The 18,968-nt window shown below is 41.6% G+C and overlaps 1 protein-coding gene across 2 annotated transcripts in view; it reads left to right on the top strand.

The window, feature by feature from the left end:
• The window catches only part of scube1 (signal peptide, CUB domain, EGF-like 1), a 144,213-nt gene that overhangs the window by 91,361 nt on the left and 33,884 nt on the right, over positions 1–18,968 (top strand). Inside the window, exons 5-8 of one of the 2 annotated variants that reach the window (XM_031734807.2) lie at positions 896–1,024; positions 3,325–3,441; positions 8,390–8,479; positions 14,126–14,242. In XM_031734807.2, coding sequence (XP_031590667.1) covers positions 896–1,024; positions 3,325–3,441; positions 8,390–8,479; positions 14,126–14,242 — 453 coding nt within the window. The remainder of the gene's footprint in view (positions 1–895; positions 1,025–3,324; positions 3,442–8,389; positions 8,480–14,125; positions 14,243–18,968) is intronic. The other variant, XM_031734808.2, reaches the window with a different exon arrangement.

Raw genomic sequence — 18,968 nt, 5'->3', positions numbered from 1 at the left:
AGTTCTTCAGTTACAAGTCTCCTTGCTGTCTCCTTTTAATACTGCGGCTGACCTACCGTGTGTGATTACTGCACCCCGAGGGATTTTTACAGCTGTGATTAAGGGTGTAACGATGATGAAGTTGGTGAAGGATGTCAGCAGTGGAATCAGGATAGTCAGCTAGACAGCTAAAAACCACCTTTGGAGTAATATGGGTTTAACTCGGCAAGGCTCCTTTTTGCATTTTGTAATATGTCATGTATTTGTGGTCTGTTACTTCCCCGGCGGCCCAGTCTAATAACAAAATGTGAAATAGCTACTTTTCTCCTCCAAGTGAAAAATAGTGATACATATTTTTAAGAGGATTGTATTGTAAAATCTCCTTGGTTCTCTGGGGAAAGTTTGTTTTCATTGTGACAGCAAAGTGGAAATTACACCACATGACTGTAATATGTGATAATGTGTTAGAAGGGTCACTTTAATTGAACCATATTAACCAAAAGCCATGATTTGTTTCTAGAATGAACATAGTTGTATAAACCTAACTAAAGACAGAAAAAGAACTAACAAGTGAGTAAAAACTAACGTAATCTAAAACAATGTATTATAAAATAACTAAACACTGTGATGATATTAACATCAAGTTTGGAAAATGGGTTAGGTTATGTACACGTTTTCCCTACAAGACAAAAGCTCATGTTTCGTACTGCAGTCCCATCTAACCTTCAGTTTCAAGGAGTGGCCAATCAGAAGAAAGTAGTTTCAAACAGTGGATTTCATTAAAGCTAAAAAGGCTTGTTTCACACGGATGAACTGAGGGTCAGTCAAGATCACGACTGTCCTCTCGCTTCTGTACAATCAGATAAAAAAGCTTTCTTTATGTAAAGTGTTAAATATTCTCCATGTTCCCACCCAGATGGAATGAACTGCATGAACAAGGACCATGGCTGCGCCCACATCTGCAGGGAAGCTCCAGGGAAAGGCGGCGTGTCGTGCGAATGCCGTCCTGGCTTTGAGCTGGCCAAAAATCAGAAAGACTGCACATGTATGTATCACATTTGGCCTTCACTCACCCAGACCGACACACACAGTGTCTGTGGCATTGTCAACTCACTGACACAGCATGCCCCGAAAGTCTACAAAGGTTTTTGCATAAATGTGTGTTTGTCTGTGAATGTTTAGTCGGCAGGCTTGTCGTTGTATTTTACAATTCACATGACAGCAAGGTATTAACACTTTGTTTTATGGACCTGATTTTATTGAGGTGATGTATTAGTACGATGAAGGATCAAAATGTTCCTGTTATAAACATCTGCAATAGCAATGAATGGACCAATTCCACCGGGCCTCCCGTGGTAAAATATACGGTTGGACATTTAATACCAAAATCAGTTAAGCGTTTCAAGCCAAGCTGAAGGTGCTGAAGGATTCAGTAGAGCGATTTCATGTCCTTTTGCAACTCAATTCCTGTTTCTCACTCTTCGCACCTACAGCCTACAGCCCTGGAATTTTGGGCTGCTGTTTTTGATGGGGGAAAGTGAGCTTTCAGTTACAATGTTTGGCACATTACCTCGCTCTGCTTTTAGGCAGCGAGAGTGTTAAGATTTTGAAAGCCTCAAAAAAGCTCTAATGTTTCCCCCACTGTGGTAATATTTCATTAGCAGCAAGGGACCTGGTGCTGTGCTGCCTGTTGAGCATGGCAGCAGTGGACGGTAGTAAATGAGTGATGAAAGAACTGGCAGACTGCAAAGCCTCCAGCATCACACATACAGACGCTCAGACCTCACTTTCCTCTTACCTCTTTCCGTCTTTCCTCTGTCATTCTTATGCCTTTTAATCGCATTTCCAGTTCTCTGTGTTTGATATTCTTAATCGACACAGGATGAAGAGTCTTAAGGATCTAAGACTTTCTATTTACACTTGGTTTTTGTGACGGCAAAATAGGAGGACCTGAAAATGTTGGAAAAATGATAACATAGGAATTCATAGGTGATTGTTTTTATGTTCCAAGGAGCAAAAGCTGAAACTGAATTTCTCTGCTAGATACTAAGAACAGACACTGTTCCTGAGCATTACAGGGAGGTGTCTCTTTACCTTCCCTGAATGGTTAATGACCAAACTCAAGCATTTGGTTTTGTATAGAGTTCATTCAGTGGAAGTAAGTAACCACTGTGCTCTGTGAAGTTTCATTCAGGTCCTCCTAATCCAAGGGGCTTGGAAAGAAAAGCGCCTGGACATTTTTACGTTTCTTGAAGACGTTTCACCTCTCATAACCAAGTGATTAGGTGGAGGATCAATAGGGGGTCCATGACCCCCTTGGGGACACTTCCATAGGACTTGAATCTGGGACTCTCCACCAATTGCTCTTAAAACTAAAGAAGCTTCTCGGATGAAACATCTTCAAGAAACTTCAAAAAGCTTTTCTTTCCAAGCTCCTTAGACCCCTGGCAGCAGCCAGGATGGCAATCACCAACACAGTCAGTTCTTCTAGTGCCCATGTTGAGACAAAGCTCCTGTAAGCTCCTATAATAATACTTGCTGCAAATAAGAAGGAGGTATTGTCATTGCAGAGCCATAAAGTTAGCTTTCCATCCAGGCTGAGGTGGATGAAAGAGTAAAACATCAGATCTTAACACAGAAGTTTCTACGCACAGTAAATATTGCTGCATCTGAACACTGATTGCTGCTGAGGGCCCAGGAACAGAAACCTGACCAAAGCCTAACCGCTACTATTTTAGATAATATGAGTGAGCCAACTTCTTCAGTCTGAACTTGAAACCTGAAACATCGTAGCTGTTTATTACACTAAAGAATTTTCTTCAGAATTTTCCCTGGTGTTGATTTTTTTAAAGGCAGGTTAATATTGATGATTTCTTGTTTTTTGTGTGTACTTGTATTTAAAATGTCCAGTCATTTCAGAAACAGCAGCGTATAGAAACGTATAGAAACTGGAAATTATTTGAACATGATGTTCAGTTTCCTCTCCGGCCATTAGATCCCAGTCTCTCTCGCTCCTCCATGTCTTTATGCTTCAGTTTCCCCATGCGTTTTCTCTCTCTCGCCCTGTGTGTGTACACTATAATAACTTTTCTCTCCCTCTCTTTTTTACTTGTTCTCCCTTTTCTGCTACCATACGATCTAATTTCCACTCAGTGTATTCTCCTCATCCGTTAGCTCTCTCTCTGTCCTCTCACTCACGTAAACTTGTTGACCAGCATAAATTTGATTGCGTCTTACAGCACAAATGACCGGAGATCAGTAATGTAAACAAATATTGACAAATAAACAAGTAAATTAACATTGGCACTGTATTATAAACTGAACTGATGTCTGTGTTATCTTCAGTGACCTGTAACTATGGAAATGGCGGTTGCCAGCACACATGCAACGACACAGACACAGGGCCTGTGTGTGGCTGCCACCAGAAGTACGCCCTGCACTCAGACAGCAAGACCTGCATTGGTGAGTGACAGCCACCCTGGCTTCCCAGGTTCTCTACACACACCCTGAAGCTCTCACAGCTGCCTGACTGTAACATCTGCTGTATAATGGAAGGCCTCAGACAGTTTTATAGCTTAAAACAAAGAGTAACATGTAAGGGGGGTTGGAGTTGGTGAGTCAACAGACAGATCACCTCAAAGTTCTTCCCCGCATACTGCCTCAACCTTATCGTACTTAAACTCTGTGAACACAAGAGTGCGAGGAAGCTTTTCACACAGACCTTAAAAAAGACAACCAGGGCTTAATCTCACAGCTAACTATGCCTTGATTTACCCATCAATTTCAGGCAATCGGCAATATCAGTAACGGTCCTTTACTGATGGAAATACTTCATCTCACATACCATTTCTGATGGATTCAAAGCTTTGATGAGAATTTCTAGTAATATTTTGGGCTTCAACAGGAAGGGAACACTACAATGCATGTACAGTTATTCATAGTTGGTGACCTGACTGTGACTCATTCTTCCAGGACTACTTAAAGTTTTCAGGTCATTTGCCAAACTTAATGTAAATTTATAATATACTCAACTCTTTGGGAATCATATCTGAAAATGTTGTTATTCCAGACTAAATTTTGTTAGCATAGTTAGAACAACTGACACTGTCACTGATGGTTTATATAAATAAGAACTGTGATACTGTAAGATTAAATATGCTTGTGTGAGAATAAAAGTTCGTTCATTATTTAGTCTGAATGCCATTTCTTATTGCATGGGCTGATTTTTTACAATGATAATTAAACACACACACACACACACAATAAAACAAGAAAGAATATAGTGCAACAAATGACAATAACTGTGCTTTTTTTTTATAATTGAAGAAACACAAATAAATGTTTTGGTGTTTTTTCCAAATGTAAAATGCAAATGAAAAATTGAGCACAATGATTTTCAAACCTGCCCAACTCTGCTCCTGCATCCAAGCTTTAACTTATTTAGGAAAGCTGAAGTTTGTATTTATTAAGCATGACAGCAGTAACATGTCAGGACCAAGGAAAAAGTGGTGACATATTCTAAAGATATATTGAATAATAATCACATTCATTATATCAGAAGTAATGAGCTCAGTCAGCAAGCAGTAGGGAGCTGTTTGTGCTCACACAGATCATTTGTACACATCCTGGTTCTTGCTTAGAGGAGATTTCCCCCAATCAGTAAAGGATGAATAAGGCATTCCAGGTATGTGAAGCCATTCAGAGCTTTTTCGCCACCTTCTTGTTGTTGAAACTTTGCTAAACCTGAAAGCAGTTTTCATCACTGCAGCACGGCTCTCAGAGCACGTTTATTAGAGCTTGTTGTAGTTTAAGTATATGGGTACAAGTGCTATCTGTTACACACGTGTGCCACTGTGGCACACATGATCACTTGTATTTTTGATCATCAGATTATATATTCTAATGATCATCAGGGTCCTCAGTGTACTTAAATAAATGTTAAGGATTTGCAGTTGGAGTAGGAAGTGAAGGTGGCCTCTCATGATTCTCAAGCACTTTTCATGGTAAATTCTTGTGTTGGCTAGTTTTGACTGTGAGCTGCGCAGATATTCCAGTGTCTTACAGTATGGAATAAACAAAGTTTTCACTGTTTGCACAAAGGAAATGGCACACTAGATACAGTCCTGTAAAATGACCATTATTGTGTAATATTTGTGAGCATTATTTAATTTTGGGGAGTGAATTATTAAGCATAGTTAGTCTTTTCAGTTGCTGTTCTTAGTTGGTTATTTAAAGTTTTAAGGAAGAAGCTATACTTCACTTCGGCTCAGTGTGAATGAGAGCAGAGACCTTCTGTTCAAGTTAAAGTGGTGCACAGGAAAAATGAATCTCTGTGTCTCCTGCTAAAAGAACTGCTGATCAAAAGGAATGACAATATCCCAGTCAACTAAAGAAAATAGGACAAAAACCAGGCGTTTATGGGTATTATGAGATGGAGGTTGACATCCAATAGCTGGCAGCTCCTCATATTTGGAAAGTTAAGGATAGCAAAATGAACAGAGTCTTATGTGGCTGTTTGGATTTCCAGAAAAGGTCAAATTATGTCTCCAGACAGAAATGCTTGGATTATTAGCAATCAAGTTCAGAGCTTTGAATGAGACTGTGTATCCATGTGACTGACTATGGCTCACAAGTGGTTTTTAGCTTGTATTTGGACAGCTGAACCTCAGTGAACACAACATGTCTACATCAAGGAGAGGTTAAAACCGAAAGTGTGATTTCATATTTAATGTTACGGATGAGCCGATGAGTTTATGGTCAGTCCTGTCTGTGAACACTGGTGAACACATAATTATCTGATGTGATTTTGATGGCTGTGTTTGAACACTGGACACACCTGCATCCCTCTGCCTCGCTGTCTCTCAGCCCTAACTCTGGAGCAGGTTGCTGTGCTGCTCTTCAGCAGCACCGGGTTTTGATTGCCACTAACCCTTTTTCCTTCCAGCTGCTTTGAAGAAGTGGAACACTCGATGAAGAAAAGGCTGTGAAGAGGAAGCAAAATGAGAGCGGGAACACTGCTCTCCCTCTTTTCCCAGTGTCTTGTGTGTTTTCTCTCTGTCTGTCTCTCTCTTCATTTTTTGATCAAAGAAAGGACCCCTCTGTCTGAGTGTCCCAACTGCTTTATGGGCCTACCTTTAACCCCCACCCCCTTTGACCCTTTCTATATAGCGCTACTCCTCTGTTCCTTCTTCCTCCTCCCTCCTCCTGCTTTCTGGTGATAGTACCTGATTGCCTGTCTTGTCTGAGCAACCATGTTCAAACCGAATCAGGTGGACACGGGGATTAATCCTCAGTGCACGAGAGGAAAGAGTGACTATGGGTTGGGGGACCTTTTGTTAGACTCTGTGGTTAAAAATGGAAATCTCAATTGCAGCCTGATCTTAGAGAAAGCTCCCATAAAAGCAAAGCTAACCTCCTCCTCCAGCTCTCTCACTACCTCCTCACCCTCCATCTCTGCACTGAAGCAACAAACAACAGACTGGTTAAAAACCAAAGTCCTGGCAACTCCATCCCCATCCACTTGTACCTGTTCTTGCTCCATACATGTTAACCGAGGAAAAGGGACTTGGAGGGTTCACCCATCCTCACTTTATTACCTGCCATTCCTGCCGCATGCGTCCGCTCACATGCCACATCGACCGTTTGTCTTTCACTAATCTGTCTGGCTGTTTGTTTGCTTGCTCAGCTGCATAGGAGAGCCTGTAATTCACTTTTGTTCTTTTTTCTTTCAATTTTCTTTCTTTTTTAATTGAAGGACTTTTTTTGCTGCTGCTGCTGCTGCTGCTGTTGTTGTTTTTAGCATCACTGGTCCTTCTGTTTCCTCCCCAGTGCATTGGTTTTACCATCTCCTCCTCGCTGTAGTAGTAGAGTGGTTCAATTCTTCCCGCTCCTCATTCTTTGTAGGTCTGGCTCTCTAAAGCAACTCCCCTCTCTATGGGACTTCGACCACCACTTAGTCCCATAGACTCTTTAGGGATGAGTGGCTGGGCCCTCTCTCCCTCAACCCCTTCTAAACCTGTCTGACACATCCACATCCGCTATGTCTCCCACTCTGACAGATTATTTCACACAAGAGATGGTATGCACCAGCTCTTGCTTCAGCACTCACACACATTCACATAACTACATTTTATCCACTAGCTCAGCACCAGAAAAGCCTCCATTCATCCCTGAGTGTGCTTCAGAGAGCCCTCCACTTTGTCCATCATGTGCCTGAGAGGAGAGGGAGAAAATGGTCGCAGGCTGAGGCAGACGTTAATTGCCCCCTTATTTATGCCCCTTTCCCCCATCCCCACCTCATAAGACCGAGCATGTACATCCAAGGCCTGTCCTTTCTGAAGCGAGTGGCGTCCATTCACAGAGATGCTCATTCAGGCCTTAATGGCTCAAGCCCAATAAAAGACCACCTCCCTCTCCTACCCATGGCCAAACTTATCATCCCTAATGCAGCACATGCATGCCCCTTTAACAGCCATCCGACTGCCTTCTTCCACCCCCACCCCACCTCCGCTGCCCAGCTTTTGGGAATGTGGTTTTTCCAGCGTTGACTGTTAAAGCCAGTTGTGACATGTGCCATAGACAAACAGGCAACCAGCGCTGCCCCCAGACTACCTCCTCCTGGTTTTTTGTTTCTCTGCATGCTCTCCTTACACCCCCTTCAAACCCCATCCCTTCAGACCTCCTTCCTTCATATAGCTCTCCCACTGTGGGGCATGATGGGACTGATTTTTTTCTTCTTTCTCTCTCTTCTTCTGTGTTTTTCATTCCCTCTCAATCATCTCATCATTGCTCAGTTCTTCAGGCAACTCCTTCCACCCTGTGACCTCTCGTGCATACTCTTTCTGCTCTTTCTTGTCATCCCTCTCGTCTCTGTGCCCACCTTTAAGGCAGCTTGTCTCGGACATGTTCCACGTGTAACTTCCTCTCCCTCTCTTTCTCGTATCCCTCCATCCTAATGTGAGGAAATCATTGCTGACAAAGCATGGCTGTTTGATATGAAAGACAGAAACTCCATCAAAGAAATAAACCCCGATCCCGCTGTTCATCCCAACCCCATCCCATCCCTAAACCCCCACACCGCTATCATTAAACAAGACAAATCTACTCATATGTGGGCCCTGAAGCTCCTCCCCTTCCCTACCTATTTGCCTACCTACCGCTTCATTTTGAAAGCTCCACACTGATACTGATCATTTTCATTTTATTTTGTTTTGTTCTTTTAATTTGCTCTGGGGGTTCATCATTTGTTTGGGGATTAACACTCTAACAGGGATTTTGGCGCCTCTTCATCGCTTCTTGCTTCTTGGCTTTGGTTTTTTGCTCAAACGCCAAGAGGGGCTGAAGGTCTGGTCATTTGGGCTTCTCATTAACCTGCTGCTCACTGTTTGTCCCCTTGTTACTTGTGTTTTAGAGAAAGATGAGGCTGCAATTGAGAGCTCTGAGTTCAATGCCACGTCAGTAGCTGATGTGGACAAGCGGGTGAAACGGCGGCTACTTATGGGTAACTCTTTTCTTCCTCTTTCTATGTGTTGCTATGGCGCTTGTGCTTGTATTCCCGACTCTACTCCTATCCGCGCCCTTCTCCTTCTCCTCTTTAACTAAATTTTATCAAGAGAAAATTGGAAACCCTTCGGGGCTCACTGCATCTACCCCCACAGTCACAGTTTGCTTTATTTTTTCTCATATCTGATGAGATTTAAAAACACGGGTAAGACAAGTCTTACTGAATAACTCTACTTTTCAAACCTCTGGAGGCCTCGAAGGTTTTCTCAGTGACTAACATTTACTTTCCCAGTTGTACTCCAAATGTTTTGTTTTCCATTTCCTGTATTTCTGATTACTGATGCTCCAAAACAAAAGGCTTTATAGCAAAATAAAGGTCATAGACCCAACTTTCCCCATGTTGACAGAAGTGTAGGATGAACGGTTTCAGCTGTACTTAGCAGAATGTTCTCATAACCGTGGCCATCAAAGAGGTAAGAGGCTGTGAAAGGTGCTGGTGAAACTGTGTGTAGCAGCCAGATCCCTGGTTCACATTGGTTGTTCAGTGATGGTTTGTACCACTTTATGAGGATGTATCCATCTATTCTACCTTTAAATTTATTGTAGATCAGTGTCTGTGCTTTTGGTGGAAATTTTTGGAGCCACTAATAATAATCCAATTTGATTTTGACTTCTTTATCAAGTATTCTATTCCAAAAACACCACGGGTGGGCTAAAAACATCAAACTATGATTGAGTTAATGAAGGTTTCCAGCCTATCATCAAGCGTGGTTACTTTAAGGCCTTTAAAATTGTTTTCAAGGAATGAATTAATGACTTTGTAGCACCTCAATCAATCAGACTTCCACCAAATCAAATGGGTGAATCAGTCAAGATGTGCCTTTTCTGAAACAACACATTTCTACTCTAATTAAATGCATGGGGTCTTTTTGTTTCTCAGACAGGAGTCTAGCAACTTAAAGTCCTGCTGTTACCAACTGTCCTGTATTCGCTGTGGTCCATTAAAACATGTTTCAAACTTACACGAGTTTTCTTTAAGCAGGTTCTGGCCACTGTGGCTTGAAGAAAGGATGGAAAATTGGGTTTCGCAGGCTTTCTCATTCCTCTTTAGCTTTTCTCCCATTTTCTCTCTGCTCCCATTCATCTTTTTACCAAATATTTTATTTGCTCACATTCTAAACCCTGCTTCATCTCTTGTCATATCAGCCTCCTCTTCTGATTTTGCCCCAAAATAGTGTCACAGGTTTGCTGAAAGTCTGTCATGTACGCGGGAATGACATAAACCTCCCAACAGAGAATTATGATTCTGTAAAAAGCAGCGCCTCTCATTCATTCATGTCATGTGTAATAAATATCTACTCTTTCCTTTTTTGATGCCTAGCTGGTTGTCAACAAGATCTTCCCATTTTAGCTTTTAACCATTAACCATACAGGGTGGACCAATAATAACTATGCAGCAGACTCCCATAAGAGCTGAAAGAAGTCGTACTGGACAGCTCCATGTCCAAAGTGTCTACTGACACAAGATTTACAGCAAACAGCAGGTGACACATGTGTTATCTAAACCAAACTAAATACTTCCAGCAGTAAGAACCCATCTGACGTGACAAGTCAATTCCTGATAATAACCGCTGTAGAATTAAAACTTGACTGACATTGATAAATGCTGATTTGTGCCCTAACATATCATAGATAGATATTAACCTGGTGCTAAATATGACCCTAATTCTGTAAAACATTAATACCTCACATGCTTCCTTCAGATCTGTGAGCATAAATATGTATATGTGGTTGCTTAGAGCACAGAGACCACACCACTGCTGCACTGAAACTGTCTGAGAGCATCAGTATGTTAGAACTGACACTGCTCTCATTTTTCTCTCTGTTTCTGAGAGAAATGGTGCTGCTGTTTAAGACTGATTGAGCTGCAGCCGAGGCTCTAATGAAAATGTGCTGCTAAAACAGGCCATAAGGAGAGGGAGAGGGCAAATAGGGAGGAAAGAGACTAGGCTGAAATCATTCTATGACAACTCATGGTGTTAATATTGTATGAATAGCTAAAACTGGATCAGGTACAGGAGAGACGAGAGCAAAATGTAAAAATAAATAAATAAATGGTGCTACAAGTGAAATCATCACATCACGTGTGTCATGTGTGTTTATCTGTGTGTTTATATACATAGCTCATTAACATGCCCATCGCAGGATCTACAGTGGATCTTGTCGAGTGCTGAGAGGTCATGCCACTATTCCCTTTTTACAGCAGTGCAGCAGTTCCTAATCCTTTCTGCTTTAGCATGCACAGTTTTATGCTCCCCAGCTTAAATAAACAGAAGATGTGTTCTCCTCTCATGCAAAGAGTTGGCAGCAGCAGTCACTGTTTGTATGTAAGGAGTGTGACAGATATGTATGCACAACTGTTTTACCTTTGATTCCTCTTCTCCTGTGTGGCCTGTTGTAATCCTGACAGCTGAAGCTGGACTCTTCTTCAGTCTGTATCATCTTCCAGCCTCCTCTCAACAATAGCAGTTTTAAAAATGGCTACATCAACAAGTATAAACATATATATATTTATGGTCAAACATTAAAATTATGTAAAATATAAATATACTACAAAATAGCTAGGCTCTACTGGGCTGAGCTAGGCTTTACATAGGGTATTATCATCCCCACACCAGGTGACGTGGACACCAAAGTTTGTGAATGCTACAACTTGAGAACAAGGTGACCTAAGATTTTGTAGTTGAATCCTTAGTTGTGTCTGTTAGGAGGCTGAGGGGTAGCTCTGGCAGTTGCCAGTATTTTTTATTAAATGGAGCTGGGGGATGATTACTATGTGAGGCTGTCAGGGACTTAGGTGATTTTTTGAGGGATTAGCTCACATTCCAGTGACAAACGGTGTTCTAAGAAACATAACAAGCCTTTAAAATGTGTACAAATACACAAGACACAAGGAAAAAGATGTGACCCCTGTTAGCCACACTGGCAAAAGCAGTTCTGAATGTTTCGCAATGAGAAGACCATTTTTAACTTTACTCAGAGCAGCCATACTAGATAGCGTGTTTTAGGCTACTTACACATTTCAACAATAGACATTCCAAAGATGTGTCACTTACAGAATTCTAAATTTACATTTTTGAGAGAATTCTGCGTTAAGTTTGAATCTTTGAATGAAACCTCCATAATTTGTATATATCACTTTCTTGGGGTTTTTAGAGTCCATATCTGATGTATGGAAGGGATGTTGAATAATCGGGGAGCAGGGAGCAGCTGTGCACACTGCAGGGTCCTCTTCTAATTCAATAGTAAATGAATATAACCGCTTCATGTAAAGTTCATTTTTTACCCCTTACAACAATCCTACAACGAGACTCTTTTCATCAACTGTAATGTATGGTACACTGCTTGGGGCATACAAGCAACCCGCAATCAGGAAGAAGCTGCACTTGATGAAAGCAAAATTTCAATTAGTGTTAAGGTGTGCACTTTAGAGGTGTGAATTGACAGATTTTGTTACTTTTTAACAAGATCAGAGAGAAAGTGAATGAGATTATTTTTGCAGGGCGATCTTTGAGCATCATTGAAATCATCCTATGACGACCTCTGTTTTAATCAAGGCAGCCATCTACACTTAATTGCTCACATTTCATTTATGTTACATACTCACCGCAGAGCCCACAGCTGAAATATTATCTTTAGGTCTACTTTTCTGCATGTTGAACACAAGACTGCAGCGAGTATTTGTTTGGTAGCAAGCACTGACATAAACTTTCAGCAAGCACCAGTGAAAGTCTGTCTCTTTTTTCTTTGCATCCAGCCTCCATCATAGAAAATAAAAATAAAATACAAAGAATGGATTATTGCTACATGTCCCACCACTCACTCTCAAATAAACCTGAAAGAAGTATGTGGAGTTAGAGGCTTGGAGAGGAAAGTATGAGGGGCTTGTGCAGGACGTCAGTCAGGCCCGGCATTTCATCGATACTCCCGAGCTCAGCCTGGCCCTGGGGCTGGGTTGGGCTGGGCGTGGCGATAGAGGGGCTCACCCTCAGCTAATGACAGGGCCCACTGTACTCAGTATAAATCACCCTGACCCATAAACAACATCTCCACACACTGACAGGCACATACACTTTTACTGTACACACCTATGAAGACACACTGAGCTCAATGCAATAGACATTTGTGAGACACACACTTGACAGAGGCCTGAGTCCGGGACAGGGCTCTGCTGTGTCTTGCCTGGATGTCGAGGTAACTCTCCTTCCAGTCTTTGCTATATTTTTGCAGCACACCAACTGCCAGCTGTCATTCTGAAAATGCTTCGTTTGAGCCAGACTTTCACATTTGAAATAATTTAGCATTCTTGCTTGGAAACTTTTCCAGCAAGAGAAATGGACATTGAAAGGACTGCAAATGATGAACGCAGAGTGACAAACACTAACAGACCAGAGAACAGAGATTTACGGGATGATGGCGTGAGACTGATGTTGTTTGGTGCTGCATGAGGGAAAACAAACAAATGTACAAATACCTTCCTGTTTCTTGATAGCAAACATCAGCCGTCTTGGCTCAGATGTGTTTGTGACTCTGCATTCTGAAAGGGCATTATGCTAATGCACTGACCTTTAGACGTGGATGTGTTTGCCTGACTGAATAGGCTGTTCCTACTTTGCTCTTTACTTCACTCGGGCACACAATCTCCTAGCATTTTAATTAAGGGAAAAGCTGCCAAAAAGAAAGGGGGTGGGGGGCATCCCTGCCAATGCTATTTAAGGTCCAAAGTGTCATCTTTTTAGGAATTAAATAAATTAGATTGGATGTTTTTGAGATGTTTGTTTGTTTCCTTAAATTTGTTATTATACTATATACTAGTATTCCTTATAGAAATACTTTGGTACGATTTTCTCTGGATCTCAGTCAACCCCACCAGAAGCAGAACAGATACGAAGCCAATCTTCCTTATTAGGTGTAGTTTTAATCAGTTCCTTTGGATGTCAAATTTCAGCCTCCTCAGCACTTCTCTAGGCCCATTGAGCAAGTTTGTGTTGAGCTTTGCTAAAGCAACAGCAGCTGGGCAGGTAAGCCAGAGTTACCATGGACTTGTGTTTGTTTGGGATCAGCTCAGGGAATACTTATCTCCACCAGATACAAGAACATTTTTCTCGAGGAAAATATACACTTGAGCTCTGATGAATGTCTTCTAGACTTACAGCACTCAATCCACTAACTTTATTTTTCATCTACTGACCCTTGTATTTTCTTGTCACTTTTGGAAACAGGACCAATCTCACAGAGTTCTTCACACTCCTCAGTGATTTTCATCTTGTTGTATTGATACATTGTCTATAATAAATCTTGACGTGTGTATACTACCAAGTGTTGTAAATGAATATATAAAACCCTTCCATTCATAAAAAGTGCAGTTGTCATAGAATTCATCTGTGTGTTGACAAAGCTACATGAGACGAGAATACAGTTTACTGTGCTGTTATTTCATACTGTATTCTTCTACCGCATGAAGCTTTGTCTCAACCTCTGTCAGGTGTCAGGAATACCTTTTTCATGTTTTCAAAGGTAGGGCTCACATGGTAATCAGCCCTTCTCCTCTTTCCTTTTTCCATCTCTGCCCTGCTGTCTGCAGAGACCTGCGCCGTCAACAACGGCGGCTGCGACAGGACGTGTAAAGACACAGCCACGGGGGTGCGTTGCAGCTGCCCTGTGGGATTCACCCTCCAGCCTGATGGCAAAACATGCAAAGGTCAGTAAAGAGCAGATAGTGTGTGAATATACATCTGTCTGACTTATGTGAGTGGAAAGGGTTAGTTTTACACGGTTCATACGACTGCTTTCTGAGTGATCCACAGCCAAACTCTGGCCCCACCGTCCGCTTCACTTCGATCTGCACAAAGCTTCGTTCATGGTCATTTGCTCTGCTGCTGCTTGTTATTGGTTTTGCAGTTGAGCATTTCTCCCCTTCTGGCAGCTGAGCTATGACGTCAATGACGGTGGTCCGAGGAGAAGACGCTGCAGCGCGGGCCCTAACAATCCAAACACATTGTTATAGCCTTTTGACTTTCTTCTAAACAAACCACCTCGTGGAGTAAGGCAAACCTGTGGGTCTGTGGCTGGGTTGGAGCCCAATCACACACAAGTCTTTATTTTTGTGAGGGCTGGACAAAGTAGCAATAAGAGGGCTTCAAGGTTTTCTGTTTTTGAACTTTTCAAATGCATAAAGAGCTCATAAAGAGCAGAACAGTGGTCCAAAACAATCTGAGGATGTGTCATCAGCTCTCATTTTAAAGACTGCATTCATACGTCCAGTTGTGCAGAGCACGCCATTTCTATTTGTTTGTTTGTCTTCAGTTGGTGGAACAACCCCAGAGGACAGGAGCTTCTCTCTGCTCAGCTCCTTAGGACCTTTGGAGCTTTCATTCAGTTCAATTTGATTTTTATACAGCCAAATCACAACAACAGTCGCCTCGAGGCGCTTAATATTGTAAGAAACACAATAATGACGGAGAGCTTTTCTTTAGTGAAAGTAAAGCATTCAAACCCCTATTCTAAGATGAATTACAGAAGTGCAGCCAGTTTAAGAAATTCAACTATCAACAAAATTATGTGATGTTTCAGTCACACTAGAGTAAAAATGCAACCTTCTTGTGATTAGGAAATAAAAGTGATTTCTCAGTAATTGCACTGAATGTCACTGTCATACAGACTGGTCAAGGTTTGCAAAAAACTGCTGTCTAATTCATAAAAACACACATTTCTTTGGAATAGCAATTCAAGTGTTTGTCAGCTGGTTCTATATCAAGGCAAGTTTGACAAGCAACGTATGTCATTTTGTGTGAAATCGTCATCCTGTTACAGCTTGTGGAGGAATTTCTGAATTTCTTTGTTATTTTAGATCTGTGAGGGTCTGGCTGGACTGAATTTAGGTGGTTAGTGTGAACTCTGTTTAATGTGAATTAGTGAGGATGTATTCGACGATAGGTTTGCAATTTTTTGCAGTTTATCACAGTTAAACTTCATATTATCATGAAGGATTTTATGTCTTTGCAGATTGAGCGGTTACAGACCTTGTCCCTAGTCCCTGAATTATTTCAACAAGACAACAAGTAAAGCAAACAATATAATATCATGTCAGCTCCACTACCATCTGGAATCATCTCCCTCTGATACTCATCTCGATCACCCTGCCTGCACTCTCTTCTTCACCCACCTGTCCTATGCAGTGTCCATTGCTGTTGACCTCTGTGTTTACACTCATTAGCGCTACTCCTTGCATCTTCACTCTTACACCTACTTCATTCTCACATTCTGTCTTGCCTCTATTGACTTTCCTCTTTTCTCCAAAGCATACCTCCACCTCTCCAGACTCTTTAGCCTGTTCCCTACTCTCACTATAGATCACAGTGTCATCTGCAAACATCACAGCTCGTCACAGAGACTCCTGCCTGACCTCGTTTGTCCCGTCCATCACCATTGCAGAGCTGATCCCTCATGTAATCCCACACCCACTCTGAAACCATCTGTCACTCCTCACATGCTTCTCTGCCACTCCTGACTTCCTCGTGCAGGACCACAGTTCCTCTCTTGGCACCCACAAAGACACTGTGCAACTCCTGTGTTTCTCCATCAACACTCTTTCTCAGCTTCTACCATTTAGTCCTTTACCTTCTCTCACTTCCTCAATTTGATTTTCAAAGTCATCCCACAGAATGCCATCCAGTGCTGCCTAGTTACATTCTTCTCTGTGTGCACCTTCGTCTAATTTTATATGTTATGCAATGTTGATTCCTCTTCTTAAAGTGTTCAACAGCCATTTCCATCCTTTTTGCTAATTACACTATTTCTCTCCTTTACACCATACCTATCCATGAGCTCGATTTCCTTCACCTACATCTCTGTTGGAGTCTGTCCCAACAAAGCAAACCTTCTTTGCAGACACTCTGCACCACTTCTTTGAACTTTTCTATAGAATACCTTTGTCTTTTAACTAACATCCAACTTGGAGGCATACACACGGATGTGATGAGCATCGGCACGCCTTCGATTTCCAGATTCAAAACTCATTATCCTGTCTGACAAAGTCTACACCTCCACAACACTTAAGGATGCCTCTGGAAGTAGAATAGGCCGTCTACTCAAAGATCAATCCCCCCGCTCTTTTTACTGAACTCCAAGTTGCCCCATTTTAATAAATGTTAAGCTTATGTGGGAGTGTTCAGAGTCAAAGTCACATACTCTTCCTTCAAGATTACGTAAGTACGGTGGAACAGTTTGAATCCACCTTCCTTGCTTCCCTTCATATCAGCTCACCCTTTACCAGTGATGGCCTCTACATTTCAAGTCCTCACTCTCACCTCTGCTCCTCTGCCTCTAACTGCCTCCAAACACACACCCTGCCTCTCCCAGTTTTTGGTCTTTGGCTGACAGTAGCACTTTTCCCCTTGTGTAATTTCACCTTGCTGACCCCTACCAACAACATATCAGTAAAGATTTGTCAAAAATAAAAGTTAATTTTGGTGTGTAATGGAAGATGTGAAAAGATTTTCAGTGTGGTACATTCTGTGAGTGATATCTGATGCGTAGAGTGGCATTTACAGTGAACAGCCCACAGGTGACGGACGTGAGATAGATGTCGACGTAAAATCAAGGAATTGGTCATTTTGCATAAGACAAGATGTCCAGATTCTGGACAGCTGGTTTTATGGAAGTATGGTCCCATAATTTAAAATACTGTGTGCGTGCATGTCTTCCAGATAAAGTGTGTCTGCAAAATGACTGTGGGGCAGTCTGAGAATGTGGCATGTAGGTGTGTGAAATTCTGGAGCCAGAGCTGTCTCAGGCGTGCTAGGCAGACGACGCGTCGGCAAACTTTGAGATGTTTGAACAGTGAGGCCCACGCTGGCCTTTCTCGCTCTCTCTCTCTGACACACACACACACACACACACACACACACACCCTCTTCTTCCACCTTGATGTGCACACGCTCACACAGACAGCACCATCCAGCTGCAAATACAGTAAATACAGCCATTTACCTGCAAGAGCACTCAACCACAAGGCAAGATGAGTCAGCATAATTTAAAATGATTAATTAATATTGTTAGTCAGTTTTGACTGGATGCATTTAATTAACATGTTATTGTTATGACAATAGAGCTTATATAAAACTAGGTCAACTAAGTAAAAAAACATAAACAAGGAAATTAATGGAATAAATTATCAAAAAGCAAAGATGCGGTGTAAGTGAAATCATTAAAAAGAGAGAAAGATAAAAGTTAAAATCAGCAAATCAACCAGTAAAAAGGATGAAATCCATGATTTATGATTAATAAGATGACAAAAAATTAAATAATAAAAAACATGATCTTCCATTATTGAGGAGATTTGTTCCCAGTGCCCACACATCATTTGGTTTTAGATGTACACATTACAGTAACATACAACATCGAGTTAGTGTTTTCATGTAACTTTACTGAGCACACACACACACGCACACACACACACACACACACGCACACACGCACACACACACACACATTTGTAGCAACATTGAGGTGTTATTTTCACCATGTAGCTTGTAAAGCACTTTATAATAATGCCAAGGTAGTAAGCAAGTGTTTATTTCTCCATTTATATATCATTACTCGTCCTTAGTATGTCATTTATGCCGATATGTTTATCCATCTGCTACTGTTATACGTTATACACTGTTGTACGTGGTGTAACCATGTACTGCTAACAGTGCTACTAATAATCTCTGTCTTCATAAATGGTATAATAAGGAGCATTAATGCTTTATAAATGATGAATTAAGCACTTGCTAATACCTTAGTAAAAGCTTAATAGGGTGACTGATTTATTTCATTATGACATACTGTACAATAGCAAAGCTGGAGGGGGTCAAAGTAGAGCCAATATTCCTTCTTTGCTCAGCCATAAATACTTGAACATGATGTCATTTAAGCATGTAAGACCTGCTTTTGTTTTGAGGTACCTGCAGAAACAACTGATGCTGCATCCTTTTGTTGCTGTTGTTGTTTGATTCTTTTTAAAGAGAGAAATCAGTCAAAGGGAATTATTGCACACGATGCATACTGAAAATGAAAATGATTCCCGTAACCCTTTCAGCACCATCATCTGCTGGCAGTTATGTAAAGATCACAGCTGGGAGATCGTCTCTTCAGATGTCAAGTTAAGAGCCCAGCATGTTGTGCGAACACTTACACTGTCCCTTTGGATGATTTGTGATCCTGACAGAACCCAGCATTTATAGTGGTGAAAAAAAAGAAAAGTTTCCCGCGCTGTTTTTTTGCCTTGAGTTAGAAAGATGGATAGGAGTGTAGTCCAGCTGTCCCACGCCCACATAATTTGGTTGTGGATCAGCCCCCGGGCTTCATAAATCCAGCGCTGAGGGGAACTGAGAAACACAGAGCAGGCAGCTCACATCAGTCAGTATCTATCACGTCAGAAA

The sequence above is a fragment of the Oreochromis aureus genome, linkage group 17 (genome assembly GCF_013358895.1).
Source record: "Oreochromis aureus strain Israel breed Guangdong linkage group 17, ZZ_aureus, whole genome shotgun sequence".
Classification (NCBI taxonomy): domain Eukaryota; kingdom Metazoa; phylum Chordata; class Actinopteri; order Cichliformes; family Cichlidae; genus Oreochromis; species Oreochromis aureus.
The sequence above is the reverse complement of the archived record's forward strand: the minus strand, read 5'-3'. Positions and strand labels throughout refer to the sequence as shown.